The sequence below is a fragment of the Doryrhamphus excisus genome, chromosome 11, assembly GCF_030265055.1.
Source record: "Doryrhamphus excisus isolate RoL2022-K1 chromosome 11, RoL_Dexc_1.0, whole genome shotgun sequence".
NCBI classification, from domain to species: domain Eukaryota; kingdom Metazoa; phylum Chordata; class Actinopteri; order Syngnathiformes; family Syngnathidae; genus Doryrhamphus; species Doryrhamphus excisus.
In genome coordinates, this window is record NC_080476.1 from 12600834 (window position 1) to 12620022 (window position 19189).

At 34.9% G+C, this 19189-nt stretch overlaps 1 protein-coding gene across 14 annotated transcripts in view; it reads right to left on the reverse strand.

The window, feature by feature from the left end:
* Positions 1-19189, reverse strand: part of LOC131138918 (neuronal cell adhesion molecule-like) — an 80052-nt gene that overhangs the window by 25459 nt on the left and 35404 nt on the right. For 6 of the 14 annotated variants that reach the window (XM_058088286.1, XM_058088288.1, XM_058088293.1 and 3 more), the window contains exons 3-13: positions 11771-11894; positions 9611-9716; positions 7946-8139; positions 7835-7867; positions 7526-7648; positions 5656-5826; positions 5464-5520; positions 1853-1964; positions 1589-1773; positions 1395-1529; positions 10-153 (exon numbers count right to left, since the gene is read on the reverse strand). In XM_058088286.1, coding sequence (XP_057944269.1) covers positions 10-153; positions 1395-1529; positions 1589-1773; positions 1853-1964; positions 5464-5520; positions 5656-5826; positions 7526-7648; positions 7835-7867; positions 7946-8139; positions 9611-9716; positions 11771-11855 — 1345 coding nt within the window. In that variant the 5' untranslated portion in view covers positions 11856-11894. The remainder of the gene's footprint in view (positions 1-9; positions 154-1394; positions 1530-1588; positions 1774-1852; positions 1965-5463; positions 5521-5655; positions 5827-7525; positions 7649-7834; positions 7868-7945; positions 8140-9610; positions 9717-11770; positions 11895-19189) is intronic. The other 8 variants (XM_058088287.1, XM_058088289.1, XM_058088298.1 and 5 more) reach the window with 2 other exon arrangements.

The window sequence follows — 19189 nt, forward strand, 5'->3', positions numbered from 1 at the left end:
TGGACTCACATAAGACGTTGACGAAGGCGTTGGCCAGCAGGTATCCGTATTCGTTGGAGACGTTACACTGGTACACGGCGCTGGAGCCCATCTGCACGTCACTGAAGATGATGGTATCGTCCTCCACGTTACGGCTGGGATCCTTTGGGGAATCTACTCATGGATGCAGATCATACAGAACAGTTAGTATTTCATTATTATTATTATTTATTATACTTTTTAGATTTTTATATATAGATATAGTTATTATTATTTTCTACTTTTCTGCCCTATAAATGTAGTTACGATGTTGTGTTCTCGTGAGCCCTTTTAATTTTTATTTTTTAATTATTATTGTTGTTTTTATTATTAGCATTATTTTATTATTATTGTTTTAATTACTATTATTATTTTTATTGTTGTTTTTATTATTATTTTTTATTGTTGTTATTTTTATTATTATTATTTTATTGTTATTGTTGTTTTTATTATTATTTTTTAAATATTGTTGTTTTTATTATTAGTAGTATTTTAGTGTTGTTGTTTTTATTATTATTTTATTATTGTTGTTTTTAATTTTTTATTGTTTTTATTATTAGTATTTTATTATTATTGTTTTGATTACTGATTAATTATTAATTATTATTATTGTTGTTTTCTTATATTTTTTATTGTTGTTATTTTTATTATTATTATAATTTTATTGTTTTTGTTTTTATTATTTTTTAATATTGTTGTTTTTATTATTATTAGTATTTTATTGTTGTTGTTTTTCTTATTATTATTTTATTATTGTTGTTTTTTGTTATTTTTATAGTTTTTATTATTAGTATTATTTTATTATTATTGTTTTGATTACTATTATTATTTTATTGTTGTTTTTCTTATATTTTTATTGTTATTTTTATTATTATTTTATTGTTGTTTTTATTATTATTTTTAAATATTGTTGTTTTTATTATTATTAGTATTTTATTGTTGTTTTTCTCATTAGTATCTTATTATTGTTGTTGTTTTTATTTTTATTGTTGTTTTTATTATTGTTTTAATTACTATTATTATTTTTATTATTATTGTTGTTTTTCTTATATTTTTTTATTGTTATTATTTTATTGTTGTTGTTTTTATTATTATTTTTAATATTGTTGTTTTTATTAGTAGTATTTTATTGTTTTTGTTTTTATTATTTTTTATTGTTCATATTATTTTTTTATTGTTCATATTATTATTATTTTTAATATTGTTTTTATTATTAGTAGTATTTTATTGTTGTTGTTTTTATTATTTTTTATTATTATTGTTGTTGTTGTTGTTGTTGTTGTTGTTATTATTGTACATTGAACAAGGAGGGACCGGCATGCTATGAAAAGGGTTATGGAGACTATATGAAATATACATTTTCATTGTGCACTCACTGTCTATGGGGATGCCATTCATGGCCCACCGGATGCTGGGCTTGGGCGTCCCGCTGGCCCTGCATGTCAGCACGCCATTCTCTCCTGGCGCCAGGACCAGATTCCTGGGAGCGCCGCTGATCCAATATGGAGCAGCTGCAAAGAGAAGACCAAAATGAACATTCTAGCAAGCGTGAGGGAGAAGGAGGAGCCACCTTTGATGGTGACGTGGACGGTGCGGTGCGCCGTGCCGTGCCGGTTTCTGGCGGTGCAGCGATATTCCCCGGCGTCCGCTTCGGACACGTTGACCACACGGAGCGTTTTCTGGTAGTGCAGGAAGGACGTTCGTGTGGCTGGGAGCTCGCCGCTCACTTTGGCCCAGGAGATGTCAGGAGTGGGCCTGGATGTCACGGCATCGGAGGAGAACAAGATGACCAACGACGAAGATGAAGGCGTTCTATCAAGGTAGGCGGACTTACAGTCCTTCCGCGATGCACTCCATCTCCAGCACGTGGCCACGGAGTACCATCTTGGAGCTGGAGGGAACGGCCGGGATGAGGAACGTGGGCCTCCGCTCATCCACTGGCTCCTCTGTGGTGACACCCAGATATTGGATGATTATTACGTTCTACTAATAATAGGACATATTCAACCGCAAAACAGTGATCATTTATTCATAAAGTTATAAAGCTGACCTCAGATGTTTGAAACCGGAAGCAGGTCCAGGAAATGTTTGCAGGGATGTTTATGGTTATTTTTATTAGCGTTCAGCGACTAGAGCGTCTGTCACTGGCACCTCTATGCTCGTTTTATAGCCCTGTTTATCATATTTTATACCGCATATGATTTGCTCTCTGGGGGAGGGGTGCGTGATCAGAAAAATAGATAAACCACAACCACGCTTGTGATGATGGGGGATAATGTTGTAATAATAATAATGTTGGAATACTTCCATGATGTATGGGAATTAAATCTATGTTCTTGTTTTCTTTCCAGATGGTTTGTTGTTGGTATTATTATTATTGTTGTTGTTATTATTATTATAATTTTTAATTATTATTTTGATTTTTGTATGTTTTTAATTTTTTTATTATTATTGTTGTTGTTTTTATTATCATTATTGTGTTATTATTATCGTTTTTGTTATTATTATTTTTATTATTGTTGTTATTTTTATTATTATTATTATTATTGTTGGTATTGGTTTGTTGTAGTTATTATTATTATTTTATTTTGATTTTTGTTGTTTTTATTATTATTGTTGTTGTTTTTATTATTATTACTATTATTGTTTTTATTATTGTACTATTGTTGTTGTTCTTCTTGTTGTTGTTGTTGTTATTGTTGTTATTTTATTATTATTTTAGTTTTTAATATTATTGTTATTATTTTATTTTTGTTATTATTATTATTATTATTGTTGTTATTATTATTATTATTGTGTTGTTACTGTTGTTATTATTATCGTTGTTGTTATTATTATTTTTATTATTGTTGTTTTTATTATTATTATTATTGGTATTGGTTTTTTGTAGTTATTATTATTTTTATTTTGATTTTTGTTGTTTTTATTATTATTGTTGTTATTATTATTTTTATTATTGTTGTTTTTATTATTATTATTATTGGTATTGGTTTTTTGTAGTTATTATTATTTTTATTTTGATTTTTGTTGTTTTTATTATTATTGTTGTTTTTATTATTATTACTATTATTGTTTTTATTATTGTACTATTGTTGTTGTTGTTCTTCTTGTTGTTGTTGTTATTGTTTTTGTTATTTTATTATTATTTTAGTTTTTTTATTATTGTTATTATTTTATTTTGTTATTATTATTGTTGTTGTAATTATTATTATTTTATTCAGATTTTTGTTGTTTTTATTATTATTAATTATTATTATTGTTTTTATTATTGCATTATTGTTATTCTTCTTATTGTTGTTGTTCTTATTATTGTTGTTATTATTATTATTATTATTGTATTATCATTTTGGTTTATTATTATTATTGTTATTATTTTATTTTATTTTTGTTGTTTTTATTATTATTATTTTATTATTATTGTTGTTGCTTTTATTATTATTATTATTTTATGCTCGTTTTATAGCCCTGTTTTATTTATAATTTACTTTTATATTTATAATAATATTTATAATTTATACTATTTCATAGTTTGAGCAAAAAAAACCTCATTAAAGCCCTGCAGACATGAAATAACACCCCTATAGTCACTTTTTGTTACAATTTTCAGTTTCACAATTATTATTTCTTGCTTACATCCCATTGCTGATGCCATTTGATCTGGGGGTTAACTAGCATAGCAAGCTAGTTAGCCTCTCCTATGACAAAGAAGACAAAAATATATCGAAACGGCGATATAGCAAGGGATTAATGCATCGACATCCGTAGAAGAACCATCAGTGAAGTTATTTGATTGGAAAAGAGTGGGAATAACAAAGGGAAAATTGATGAACTAGAAAGGATTAGTGCTACAGGAACAGTATCCAGACACCAGGGGGCGCCACATGTCACCACTCAGCATTTGAATGGAAGAGGTGAGCGGTTAGTGAGCGGATCCCTAAGGCTGTGTTCACACTGGGATTCAAACATTTACAGAAAGTAAAGACTTTTATTACTCCTTTATTACATAATTCAACTCAGAACTGACTGGTTATTGCTGTCACTTTCACTTTCGTTTTTTTCCTTTATGATGGTCATGACAGGGGTGTCCAAAGTCCGGCCCCGGGGGCCATTTGCAGCCCACGGATGTTTTTATTTTTATTTTTTATTGCCCCACCAAAACATGCAAACATAAAAAAAATGTGAAGCAATTTTCCAAAAATAATGTCAAAATATTAAGAGTCAACTGTTGAATTGTAATAATGTTATGAAAATAACATTGTCATATTATGAGTACGTTTTAGAAGCATTAAGATGAAAAATATAAATTAATTAATTAAATATAAAAAATATATTAAACAAATAAATAAAAATGAAAATAAATCATTAAACAATACAAATATATTTAATATAAAAAAGTATAATGTTTCTTGTTATAAAATTATAAAAAAACAAACCAAACAACAAATTATAATTTGGGGGTAAAATTCGATTGTGGAAAAAGTAAAAAGTACAATAATTTTTTATTTTTTACCAGAAACTTGAAATACTAAAAATACTAATAATATAATATAATAAATATAATAAGTACAAATATATATTTATATGTATATATAAATATATATACATATATATGATTAATATTATATATATAATAAATATAATATATAATATAATAATACAATATGAAATATTATTTATATATATAATATATTATTTATATATTATTATTTTTTGAAATGTGTATTAAATATATTTATTAATTATTATTATTATTTTACTTTATTAATTATTTTATTAATTCATTAAATATAATAATTATAGCACTAAAATGATTAATTTATTTTTTATTTTGAAACTTGAAATACTAAAAATACTAAAAATAATTATAATATAATATAATAAATATAATAAGTACATATATATATGTATATATACATATACATACATATATGCATATATATGATTAATATTATATATATATAATATATAATAATACAATATGAACTATTATTATTTATATCTATAATATGTTATTTATATATTATTATTTATATATTATTATTTTTTGGAAATGTGTATTAAATATATTTATTAATTATTATTACTATTATTTTACTTTATTAATTATTTTATTAATTCATTAAATATAATAATTATAGCACTAAAATGATTAATTTATTTTTTATTTGGAAGTAACTTTTTATATTAAAAGTAAAAAAATATATATGATTATTTCAGAAGAAATGTAAATATTTGGAAAACTGATCTTAATGTTTTTTTTTTTTACATCTTTATGACAACGTTGAGATGAAATATAGAAGTTGCTAGCAGAGATCCACGTGTGACGACAAGGAAACAAACACACCAGAGTTCACGTTCAACCCAACCAAGTATGAAGGCAGCCTCGGAGAAAAGTGGGAAAAATGTGGGATAAGGATCAGGATTGGGGAGGCTGGCGTAACTCACCACTAAATAAATCAGTGTCATTGAAAAAAGCTGCCATTGTGTCATTGATTGCATCCACTGTAACACAACAAAACAAACATTGAAACACAAGCCAGCAGCTGCTTCCTGTACGTATGAGAATACAAATGGCCGCCACGTGATGGCCACCCGTCACCGGCTGGGATGATATAATAAAGTCAGAATCAAACTTACGGTCGAGGACCTTGACGGTGATTGGCTGCTTCTGCTGGATGGTCTGCGTGTGCGGGAAGCGGGCGTAGCAGATGTAGTCGTTGCGCGAGTCCTCGCGAAGCACGTTGGAGAAGTAGAGATCTCCGTTCAAAGACTGGGACACCCGCTTGCTCTGAGGCAACCTCTGGAAGTCTGGCAAGGAGACACGGGACACCATGATGATGACCATAGCTGACTATAGGGGTGCTATTTTATGGCTGGAGGACTTTCATAATGTTAAACAAATGTATTTAAAAGGTGCTTTTGATGTTTTATTTTCTCATTATGTCTACTAATTTGGCTAATAGGAGTGTAACGTGGCTATAGGGGTGTTATTTCATGTCTAGAGGGCTCTAATCAAGTTAAAAAGTGTATTTAGAAGATGGTAAACAGGTTTTCTATGCCTTATTTTTGTTATGTCTACTATATTGGGTAATAGGAGTGTACAGGTGACTATAGGGGTGTTATTTCATGCCTAGAGAGCTCTAATCATGTTAAACAAGTGCATTAGGAAGATGGTAAACAGGTTTCTATGCCTTATTTTCTGTTTTTATGTCAACTATATTGAGTAATAGGAGTATACAGGTGACTATAGGGATGTTATTTCATGTCTAGAGGGCTCTAATCATGTTAAACAAGTGTATTAGGAAGATGGTAAACAGGTTTTCAATGCCTTATTTTTTATTATGTCTACTATATTAGGTAATAGGAGTGTAATGGTGACTATAGGGGTGTTATTCCATGTCTGGAGGGCTCTAATCATGTAAATAAAGGTGTATTTAGAAAGTGGTAACAAGTTTTCCATTATTTTCTCTTATTATGTCTACTATATTGGGTAATAGGAGTGTAGAGGTGACTATAGGGGTGTTATTCCATGTCTAGAGGGCTCTAACCATGTTAAACAAGTGTATTAGAAAGATGGTAAACAGGTTTTCAATGCCTTGTTTTCTTATTATGTCGACTATATTGGCTAATAGGAGTGTAATGGTGGCTATAGGGGTGTTATTTCATGTCTAGAGGGCTCTAATCATGTTAAAAAGTGTATTTAGGAGGAAGTAAACAGGTTTTCATGTCTTATTTTCTCTTTGTATGTCTACTATATTAAGTAATAGGAGTGTATAGGTGACTATAGGGGTGTTATTTCATGTCCAGAGGGCTTTAATCATGTTAAACAAGTGTATTAGGATAATGGTAAACAGGTTTTCTATGCCTTATTTTTTATTATGTCTACTATATTGGGTAATACGAGTGTAAAGGTGACTATAGGGGTGCTATTCCATGTCCAGAGAGCTCTAATCATGTTAAACAAGTGCATTTATATGGTGATAAAAAAGGTTTTCTATGCCATATTTTTATTATGTCTACATATATTGGGTAATATGAGTGTAAAGGGGACTATAGGGGTGTTATTTCATGTCTAGAGGGCTCTAATCATGTTAAAAAGTGTATTTAGGAGGTAGTAAACAGGTTTTTATGTCTTATTTTCTCTTTGTATGTCTACTATATTAAGTAATAGGAGTGTACAGGTGACTATAGGGGTGTTATTCCATGTCCAGAGGGCTTCAATCATGTAAAACAAGTGTATTTATATGGTGATGAAAAATGTTTTCTATGCTCTATCTACCAAGATATTCAATTTCTAAAGAAGGAATTGGACTTGACAGAAATAAAGTTATTGGTTGTTACCCAAATAGTTGACATTAAAAGAGAAAATAATAGAAAACTTGTTACCACTTTCTAAATACACTTTTTTACAGGATTAGAGCCCTCTAAACATGAAATAACACCCCTATAGTCACCATTACACTCCAATTAGCCAGAGAGGTTCCATGATGGAAAATAATGAGCTCACTGTTGTCCATCCAGAAGACGATGGGAGGGGGGAAGCCGGCAGGGGGTCGACATGGCAACTTCAGGGACACGCCCTCCTGGATGACGATTGGCTTGATCTTTTCTTTGGACCACAGGGGCGACCCTGTATCGGTTGAAGATGCAGAAAGAGTTCAAGCAGATGATGATGATGATGACGATGATGATGTATGTGAAGTACGTTTGGCTGAAAGGGCTGATGAGGTGAGGTGGGGGAATTGAACTGTTGGAGAAATTTCAAGGAGAAACCGCTGCTTGTGTATCATGCTGCCTTGTCCATGCAACCTTTTACCTTTCAGTAGCGCTCTTAAGATGGAAAATTCAACTTCAAAAGAAGATATTGATGGCCTTAGTGAGAAAGTGAAAATAAAAGCTAGCTATAGCGATGGCGGCGAGTACTTACTCGGCTGTCGCACCACAATGTTGTTGGAAACGGCGGTTCCGTGTTTGTTCCTGGCCGTGCACTGGTACACGCCCTCGTAATGCTCCGCCCTCTCTCTGCTGATGTCCACCACCAGCGTCCCCGAGTGGGACTTCATGTGCACGTTGGCGTGCTGCTCCACGTCAAAGTGGCTTCCGTTTCGCGTCCAGGAGAAACTGTGGAGACATATTTTCCATATTTTTTTAATAGGACTGTGTTCTGCGTCCTGATTGGCTGCAGACAATTATCAGTTTCCTTGAACTTACGGACAACTTCTAGGCACCAGTACGGAATAAAGGAATCTTCGGCTCAAGGAAGGGGAAAATAGAACGACGGGAGAAATATGTTCTAAAGTGGACCTATTAAGATTTATTCATTTATTAAGATTTTCTGACCTACAATTTGAGTTATAATTTTAGTTATAATTTTACTAATAGGAGTGTACAGGTGACTATAGGGGTGTTATTTCATGTCTGGAGGGCTCTAATCATGTAAAAAAGTGTATTTAGAAAGTGGTAAACAGGTTTTTTATGTCTTATTTTCCCTTTTTATGTCTATTATGTAGAGTAATAGGAGTATACAGGTGACTATAGAGGTGTTATTCCATGTCTAGAGGGCTCTAATCATGTTAAAAAGTGTATTTAGAAGGTGGTAAACAGGTTTTTTATGCCTTATTTTCTCTTTTTATGTCTACTATATTGGGTAATAGGAGTGTACAGGTCACTGTAGGGGTGTTATTTCATATCTAGAGGGCTCTAATCATGTTAAAAAGTGTATTTAGAAGATGGTAAACATGTTTTTTATGCCTTATTTTCTCCTTTTATGTCTACTATATTGGGTAATATGAGTGTACAGGTGACTGTAGGGGTGTTATTTCATGTCTAGAGGGCTCTAATCATGTTAAAAAGTGTATTTAAAAGGTGGTAAACAGGTTTTCTAAGCCATATTTTGTTATTATGCCTACTATATTGGGTAATAGGAGTGTAAAGGTGACTATAGGGGTGTTATTCCATGTCTAGGGGGCTCTAATCATGTTAAAAAAGTGTATTTTGAAGATAGTAAACAGGTTTTTTATGCCTTATTTTCTCTTTTAATGTCTACTATATTGGGTAATAGGAGTGTAAAGGTGACTATAGGGGTGTTATTTTATGTCTAGAGGGCTCTAATGATGTTAAAAAGTCTATTTAGAAGGTGGTAAACAGGTTTTGTATGTCTTAATTTCTCATATTATGTCTACTATATTGGCTAATAGGAGTGTAATGGTGACTATAGGGGTGTTATTTCATGTCTAGAGGGCTCTAATCACGTTAAAAAGTGTATTTAGAAAGTGGGAACAGGTTTTCTATGTCTTATTTTCCCTTTTTATGTCTATTATGTAGAGTAATAGGAGTATACAGGTGACTATGGGGTGTTATTTCATATCTAGAGGGCTCTAATCATGTCAAACAGGTTTTCTATGTCTTATTTTCTTCTTATATCTACTATATTGGCTGTCCACAATGCAATACAAATGTTTGAAAAATAAACATAATAGGTCCCTTTTAACAAGGATACAAAAATGCTACTGTCAAAAAGCACCAAGACAGTGGCACAGTCAGTGGAGCGAAATATGCAAGAGTCACTTAATAACTTTTTGTGTTTCTGTACCTGGGATGAGGCTTCCCTTTTGCATCACAGTGAATGACGATGCTCTCCCGGGGGTCAATGATGTAATCCTTGGGGGATTGGTGAGTTATGGTGGGCGGCTGCGCCACTAAAAGTGATCAGAGAGAAATCATGACCTTCAACTTGACCTGTGGCTGGAAAGAAGAGTATTGAACCGCACACGCAACGCTCTGAATTAAACCATTTAAAAAACAGCATGCAGGACACGCGGGGCTGCTTTTATTTAACTGTACCAACGCTGGAATCGAACAAATGCATTTTGACTGCAGTATTTCTGCAAAAGGCCACATACAGACCTGAAACAGCAAGCAATAAAGCATGCAACACCACTGCAAAGCTAGCAATAAATCATACAAGAATGCTTCCAAAAAATCTGCAAAGCACAACAAAAATGGCGGCTTCTGACGTGTTTGGGACTTACATTTTTCCAGAACTTCCCCAAACAGAATGAGAAAAAAATATCACAATGAAGAGAAACATATTAGTTGGAAAACAATGCAACTCCAATTAGAACAGGGCAGGTTAAACATGCTGTACTATCGACTATCATATTCTTCAATTAAATGGGGCCTGTTGCCCCCACGGTCAGAAGATGGAGCGTTCCAAACTGTAATAGGAGTTTACAGGTGACTATAGGGGTGTTATTTCATGTCTAGAGGGCTCTAATCATGTGACAAAATGTATTTAGAAGGTGGTAAACAGGTTTTCCATGTCTTATTTTCTCTTTGTATGTCTACTATATTAAGTAATAGGAGTGTACAGGTGACTATAGGGGTGTTATTCCATGTCTAGAGGGCTCTAATCCAGTTAAAAAGTGTATTTAGAAGATGGTTAACAGGTTTCTATGCCTTATTTTCTCTTTTTATGTCAACTATATTGAGTAATAGGAGTTTACAGGTGACTATAGGGGTGTTATTTCATGTCTAGAGGGCTCTAATCAAGTTAAACAGGTGTATTAGAAATATGGTAAACAGGTTTCTATGCCTTATTTTAACTTTGTATGTCTACTATATTAAGTAATAGGTGTGTACAGGTGACTATAGGGGTGTTATTCCATGTCTAGAGGGCTCTAATCCAGTTAAAAAGTGTATTTAGAAGATGGTAACAGGTTTCTATGTCTTATTTTCTCTTTTTACGTCAACTATATTGAGTAATAGGAGTGTACAGGTGACTATAGGGGTGTTATTCCATGTCTAGAGGGCTCTAATCATGTGACAAAATGTATTTAGAAGGTGGTAAACAGGTTTTCCATGTCTTATTTTCTCTTTGTATGTCTACTATATTAAGTAATAGGTGTGTACAGGTGACTATAGGGGTGTTATTCCATGTCTAGAGGGCTCTAATCAAGTTAAAGTGTATTTACAAGAAGGTAAACAGGTTTTCTATGCCATATTTTTATTGTCTACCTATATTGGCTAATAGGAGTGTACAGGTGACTATAGGGGTGTTATTTCATGCCTAGAGGGCTCTAATCATGTTAAACAGGTGTATTAGGAAGATGGTAAACAGGTTTTCTATGCCTTATTTTCTCTTTTTATGTCAACTATATTGAGTAATAGGAGTGTACAGGTGACTATAGGGGTGTTATTCCATGTCTAGAGGGCTCTAATCATGTTAAAAAGTGCATTTAGAAGATGGTAAACAGGTTTTCTATGCCTTATTTTCTTTTTATGTCTACTATATTGGCTAATAGGAGCGTAATGGTGACTATAGGGGTGTTATTTCATGTCGAGGGGGCTCTAATGATGTAAATAAAGGTGTATTTAGAAAGTGGTAACAAGTGACCCTTGTGAGGATAAGCGGTAGAAAATGAATGAATGAGTGAATGTTTGTTTCTGCTTTTTCCTGGTTACGGAGTCGCCACAGTAATGTAATTTTTCATTTCATGTAATATGGTAATGGTAATGGTTTTATTTCATTATGAACATGAATTATAGTTACTGACCTTTTTTGCAGTACATTTAGTGAGTGAAATTTATAGTTATTAGCCCATATTTCCACACAATAAGTAAGATATGGTAATAATATAATAATTTGCATTGAACTCATTCAGATGTTGATATTCTATTTACAATGTTATCATTTTGATACAAGTATCGTGACGCATGCATGTGCTGTTTTTTTGTTTTCATGTTGTCTTACGGTCTAGCGGGACCTCCACAGCGCTGGCGAGGTGTCCCAGCAAGACCAGCATCAGCAAGCGAGCCCTGGCCATCATCCTCACCATCACCAGGGTCTGCCCCCGTCACGTGCACGTTGACTCACGCTACAAAGAGAAAGAGAAAAAAGAAGAATGGGACCGCTGTGATTTATCTGCAGGAGAGAGTGAGACGGTGAAGCCGAGCAGGATGCAGATGGATGCTCATGCAACCCCAGCAGGGACCAATGCCAGACTTTTTTTTTTCCCTCTTTATCGCTGCCTCACTGCCATTAAGCCTCGCTGCTGTATCGATCACAAATGACCTTCATTTCAGACACAGTCACCTAACATGACCTATAATGTCTTTTAGTGAGTGGCAATCTTTTCCCCCAATCTGTGGGAGCTCACCATTGAAGATAAAGTTCAGCATTTGGTATCCTGATAATATTTGGTCCCACCCACGCAGCAAAATACTGGAAATGCTCCACTTGAACACTCTGGACTTGAAAGGCGTGGGCTACAAAAACATATAACATCCTTAACACCTCGCTCGGAAAACGCTGACACCGGCAGCTGCGGCTGTAGGCAACCTACTGATGTGTTTTGTGTTGACTCGGCATCTGATTGTTACACTTGCCATTCTTTTGTTTACAATGAACAAAAAAACTAAGGAAACAAAGAAAAATATTTCCATAATGTATACAGCTGCGGCTGTAGGCAACCTCCTGATGTGTTTTTGTTGACTTGGCATCTGTATCGACCTTTACATACCGGTTGTGCTTCCTCGTTGTTACACTTGTCGTACTGTTGTTTACAGAGAAGAAAGAAAACACTGCCATTTCCGGCTGCGGCTGTAGGCAACTACCTGATATTTTTATGTGTTCACCCTGCATGTGCTTTCGAATGTTGGTTGCGCTTCCTGATTGTTACACTTGCCATTCTTTTGTTCACAATGAACAAAAAAACAAAAAAAACAAAGAAAAACATTTCCATACTGCATACAGCTGCGGCTGTAGGCAACCTCCTGATGTGTTTTGTGTTGACTCTGCATCTGTATCGATCTCTACATGCCGGTTGTGCTTCCTGGTTGTTACACTTGCCATTCTTTTGTTTACAATGAACAAAAAAACTAAGAAAACAAAGAAAAACATTTCCATAATGTATACAGCTGCGGCTGTAGGCAACCTACTGATGTGTTTTGTGTTGACTTGGCATCTGTATCGATCGTTACATGCCGGTTGCGCTTCCTGGTTGTTACACTTGCTGTATTGTTGTTTACAGAGAAGAAAGAAAACAAAGAAAAAACACTGCCATTTCCAGCTGCGGCTGTAGGGAACTACCTGATGTTTTTATGTGTTCACCCTCTGTACCTCTGCATGTGCTTTAGAATGTTGGTTGCGCTTCCTGGTTGTTACATTTGCCATTCTTTTGTTTACAATGAACAAAAAAAAAATAAGAAAAACATTTCCATACTGTATACAGCTGCGGCTGTAGGCAACCTTCTGATGTGTTTTGTGTTGACTTGGCATCTGTATCAATCTCTACATGCCGATTGCGCTTCCTGGTTGTTACACGTGCTGTATTGTTGTTTACAGAGAAGAAAGAAAACAAAGAAAAAACACTGCCATTTCCAGCTGCGGCTGTAGGAAACTACCTGATATTTTTATGTGTTCACCCTCTGTACCTCTGCATGTGCTTTAGAATGTTGGTTGCGCTTCCTGGTTGTTACACTTGCCATTCTTTTGTTTACAATGAACAAAAAACAAAGACAAAGATTGCCATACTGTATACAGCTGTGGCTGTAGGGAACCTCCTCATAGAGTGATTTCATTCCAAAAATGGCAAATCTTTAGCTAGCTCTTCATGCGTTTGAAAATGTTGATTGGCATTGCAAAGTTTTCAAGTCAGTGTATAGATATATGTATATAGTGAACAAAAGTGGGCCCAAAATAGACCCCTGAGGGACCCCATAAGGTTTTAGTAGCATAGTGTCAAATATCTGTATGTGCTGGGAATGATTTGCTGAGACACAAACGTTTAAAGACGTTATGTTATGTTATTGAATGGGGAAGTGTCTCTAAACTTGTGACTGGTAGAATTTCTATTTGAAGCAGAACATTTCCTTCATCTGTTGGCTTCATCTACTCACAAAAAATTGGCCTGTCAGTGGAAAAATGTCCTCCCTGATTTTTATCAGACGTGCAGCTTTTGGCGGAACACTCTCGACTGCGAGTTGAAATATATATATATATATAAAAAAAACAGCTGTAATTTTCCAAGAATAACGTCAAAATATAACAAAAAATAAGTTGTGTTATAGTGAGAAACAACAGTCACCATTTATATATTGACAAAAAGCCAGGGTGGGGGGGCTGGGGGGGTGCGTGGGTGGAGGGGGTCGGTAATCAAGATGATGTTTGATTTTTGTTTTTGGACATAGCAACAAAGTGAACGTTACTGTTAGCATGCAAGCAATGGTAGCTGTTAGCATGCTAGTGTTTAATGTGTGTGTAAGTGTTTTATGTAATTTTATACCTATAAAAATGGAAACGTTTTTAATGAAAAAGACACCACTTGCAACATGCAAACTCCACACAGTGATGGCCGAGGGTGGAATCGAACTCGGGTCTCTTAGCTGTGTGGCCTGTGCGCTAACCACTATTATTTAGTATTATATTTTTTTTTCTGATGGTGATAGTTTGAAGTGATGATTTCTACTTAGATGCTGGGAAAACAAGCTCATTGTGTTCATCTTGTAGCTAAAACGCTAGCAATACATGCTAGCTAGTAGTGATGCAACACTACCACAATGGCCAATGTGATAAAAATAACAACGATTATGACAAAAGCCTCTCAAAGCGAGCACCCTATTAAAGTCCCGTAATGAAGTCAGCGGTGCAATCGCTGCCTCGTGGACCTCTGAGGGGCCACCACGGGGACCCAGATGAACACCCTCCGCATGGCTATGAGATACGGCCGGAGGGGTTTTATATTTTAGTGCGCTTGCTGATTGCTTCTCTATGTTCTCCATTTCTATGTGCCATTAAACGGTTATGGCGGAACAGCGGAGGTTGTTCTATAAGTCAGTTGTTGGGAGGGTGGGGGCAGCCCCAAGGGTTCAAAAACAATCCCTCAATGAAGAGAATGCCCCCTTTGGACCGTTCAACTACTCCTTGGATGAAACTGGATGAAAAATGGCGGTAAAATTCAGTGGCAACTGAATTTTCTGCGATCCCTTTTCTCTCACCCAAAATGTTCAATATCATATTCTTTAATAACACATTTTACAAAATGCTTTTTCTTATATTTTCGTCCCCAAAAAAAAAAAAAAAGCTACACATCACCGGAAGGGATGGAACTTTGGCTCATTTGAAAAATTGCAGTAAAAAGGAATTTTTTGGATCCCCTTTCTCTCACCAAAAACTGCAGTTGGATCACATTCTTCCACATGCTTTTTCACCCCCCCCCCCCCCAAAAAAAAAAAACAACACCAGGGATTCTAATTTGGCTTATTGGAAAAATTGCAGAAAAAAATAATTTCTGGGATCCCCTTTCTCTCACCAAAAACTGCAGTTGGATCACATTCTTCCACATGCTTTTTCACCCCCCCCCCCCCCCAAAAAAAAAACAACACCAGGGATTCTAATTTGGCTTATTATAAAAATTGCAGTAAAAAATTAATTTCTGGGATCCCCTTTCTCTCACCAAAAACTGCAGTTGGATCACATTCTTCCACATGCTTTTTCACCAAAAAAAAACACACACCAGGGATTCTAATTTGACTTATTAGAAAAATTGCGGTAAAAATTAATTTCTGGGATCCCCTTTCTCTCACCAAAAACTGCAGTTGGATCACATTCTTCCACATGCTTTTTCACCAAAAAAAGAACACCAGGGATTCTAATTTGGCTTATTGGAAAAATTGCGGTAAAAAATAATTTGTGGGATCCCTTCTCTCTCACCAAAAACTGCAATTTGATCACATTCTTCCACATGCTTTTTCACCCAAAAAAAAACCCCCACCAGGGATTCAAATTTGACTTATTAGAAAAAGTGGTAATAAAATTTGCTGGAAAAAGAAAATCAACATGAACTTCTGGGATCCCTTTTCTCACACCAATAAATTTGGTTTTATCGCATCAATAATACATTCTTCTAAGTACTTTTCCCTACATTTTGGCCTAAAAAGAAACAACGTTACACATGAGGGGTGAAACTTTGGCTCATTAGAAAAATTGGGATCCCATTTCTCTCACCCAAAAAACCAACAGCACACATCAGCAGAAAAATAGCATCTGTACAGTAACGCATGGCTACCAACTGACCAACCGGAAACCCTTACAGAATCTTCAAATCAAGTTCATATATGAAAAACGCATAGGAATATAGATGATTATTTTTTTAACACTTCTTCTTTCCTCATTGCATAAGTAAGCTTTCTATTGTTACACATGGTGGACTCTGAGCTGCAGTCTTGGAAAAGTCATCAACATAAAACCAATTTCCAGCAAGAGAAGTAAATCCCTCCGAGGCGGGAGGGAAGGTGGACTATCCATGCATACTCAAAATACAACAGAAGCACGATATCTTTTTTTTTTTTCAAAGCGATACAGATACCGCTGTGACTTTGAAGACGGATATGGTTCAGATAAGCTAACATGTTGAAGTGAGAGAGACACTCATAATAAAGAAGTCAAACTTCACGTATTAGTCATGTCCTCCATGTGAAAGTTTGTGTGTGCCCCCCCTGCCCCCCCACCTGCAGTGAGAAGTACAAAAGAGGAGTTTGCCATCAGCGGAAGGCTTAGTCTCTCCCAATACGGAGATTTGACCACAAGCTTAGCACCGCAACAAAACACAATCACAGTCAAGGGGAAACGCCAACCAGCACAAGATCACTTCCTGGGGGGTCGCGGAGGCGGGGTTAACAATGAAGACAACAAGGGGGGGTTCCAGAAAACACTTTCTATACTCCTGATACACTCCGGTCTACAAGGGATGCTTTGTTTCATTGAATGCGACCACAGTATCACATACTGTATCACATACAATATTACATACAGTATCACATACAATATCACATAGAGTATCACATACTGTATCACATACAATATCACATAGAGTATCACATACAGTATCACATACAATATCACATAGAGTATCACATACTGTATCACATACTGTATCACATACAATATCACATACAGTATCACATACAGTATCACATAACAGTATCACATACAATATCACATACAATATCACATACACTATCACATACACTATCACATACTGTATCACATACTGTATCACATAACAGTATAACATACAATAACACATACTGTATCACATACTGTATCACATACTGTATCACATACAATATCACATACAGTATCACATACAGTATCACATAACAGTATCACATACAATATCACATACAATATCACATACACTATCACATACACTATCACATACTGTATCACATAACAGTATAACATACAATAACACATACTGTATCACATACTGTATCACATGCAATATCATATACAGTATCACATACTGTATCACATACAATATCACATACTGTATCACGTACAATATCACATACAGTATCACATACTGTATCACGTAATAGTATCACATACTGTATCACATGCAGTATCACATAACAGTATCATATTGAGTATCACATACAGTATCACATAATAGTATCACATACTGTATCACATACTGTATAACATACAGTATCACATAGAGTCCATCATATACTGCATCATATAAAGTATGACATACTGTATCACATAATAGTATCACATACTGTATCACATACAGTATCACATAACAGTATCATATATAGTATCACATACTGTATCACATACAGTATCACATAACAGTATCATACACAGTATCACATACTGTATCACATAATAGTATCACATAGAGTATCACATAAGAGTATCACATACTGTATCACATACTGTATCACATACACTATAACATACAGTATCACATATTATTATACATATAATTTTTTAAATTATTTTTATTGTAAAATATTTATTGCACAATTAAAAAATCTTTATAGGTCTTGGTAATAACCTATTGAGATTATTATTATTATTAATTATAAAATATAATAATAACAATAAAAATATTATTATTATAACCCTAGCCCTAACCGTAATCTTTTTTATTATATTTTATAATTATTAATAATAATAATAATCATATTCTCAATAGGTTATTACTTAGGCCTATAAATATTTTTTTTTAATCGTGCAAAAAACATTTTACAATAAAATAATATGTATAATAATATGTGATACAGTATGTGATACAGTATGCAATACAGTATGTAATACTGTATATGATACTATTATTTGGGAAGCCCTGTTCTAGTGTGACGATGGCGTCATGTGATTAAGAGGATGGCGTTGTTGCATCACAGCCTCAAAAACAGCAGAGTGCTCTTGTCTAATAGAGGATCTGTGGATCTGTGACTGGTGCTTCCAACCGTCCATGTTCTACATTGCTTAACCTCACTAGGGTCACAGGGCTACGCTGGAGCCTATCCCAGCTGACTTTGGGCACTGGTCGCCAGCCAATGGCGGGTTATTAAAAAACATTGGGGGGTCTTCCCCCCCAATCCACAGATCCCACTCCACAATGAGGCCTCGGTGGCAGGAAACTCAATCAAAGAGAGGCTCTCCAAGCCTCCATTGTCTCCCAAAGGCGTCCCCACACACCGTGCTGGTCTTACATGGAACACTGCTAGAGGACTTGCTCATTACCGCCCGTCCCCGGGTCTACTTTGTCTCTTTTGTGCGCCAACGTGGAAGAAGGAGCTGTCACCTGGTGTCCACTTTACATGACTGATAGACACCACAGTATAATGTGTGTGTGTGTGTGTGTGTCCATGAACACATAAAGAAAGCACGATACAGCCACCCCCAGCCCCAGCCCCCGCCCCCTGTCCTCCTCCTCCTTCAGCCATTGAGATGCTGCAGGTGAATACAAATCATTTCCCCTCCGCTGCTTTCTAAAAGAAGCGCACCATCCAATTTCACTCACACAGGACACAAACAATGGTGCTTTCAAAGTGTGGGAAAAATCTAAATCACATCATTTGCACAATGAACGGCACAAAACACAAGTTTGAAAATACTAAATAACTCATATCATATATAATAGAACTTCTCTGGTTTTTTCTCCTGAAAAGAACAACAAATGCAAAGAATGCATTTTCTATGCCGCTTATCCTCATTAGGGATGCAGGGATATGCTGGAGCCTATCCCAGCTGACTTCGGGCAACTCCAAATTGTCCATAGGCATCAATTTTGTCGATATGTGCCCTGTGATTGGCTGGCCACCAGTCCGGGTGTACCCCGCCTCTCGCCAGAAGACAGCTGGGATAGGCTCCAGC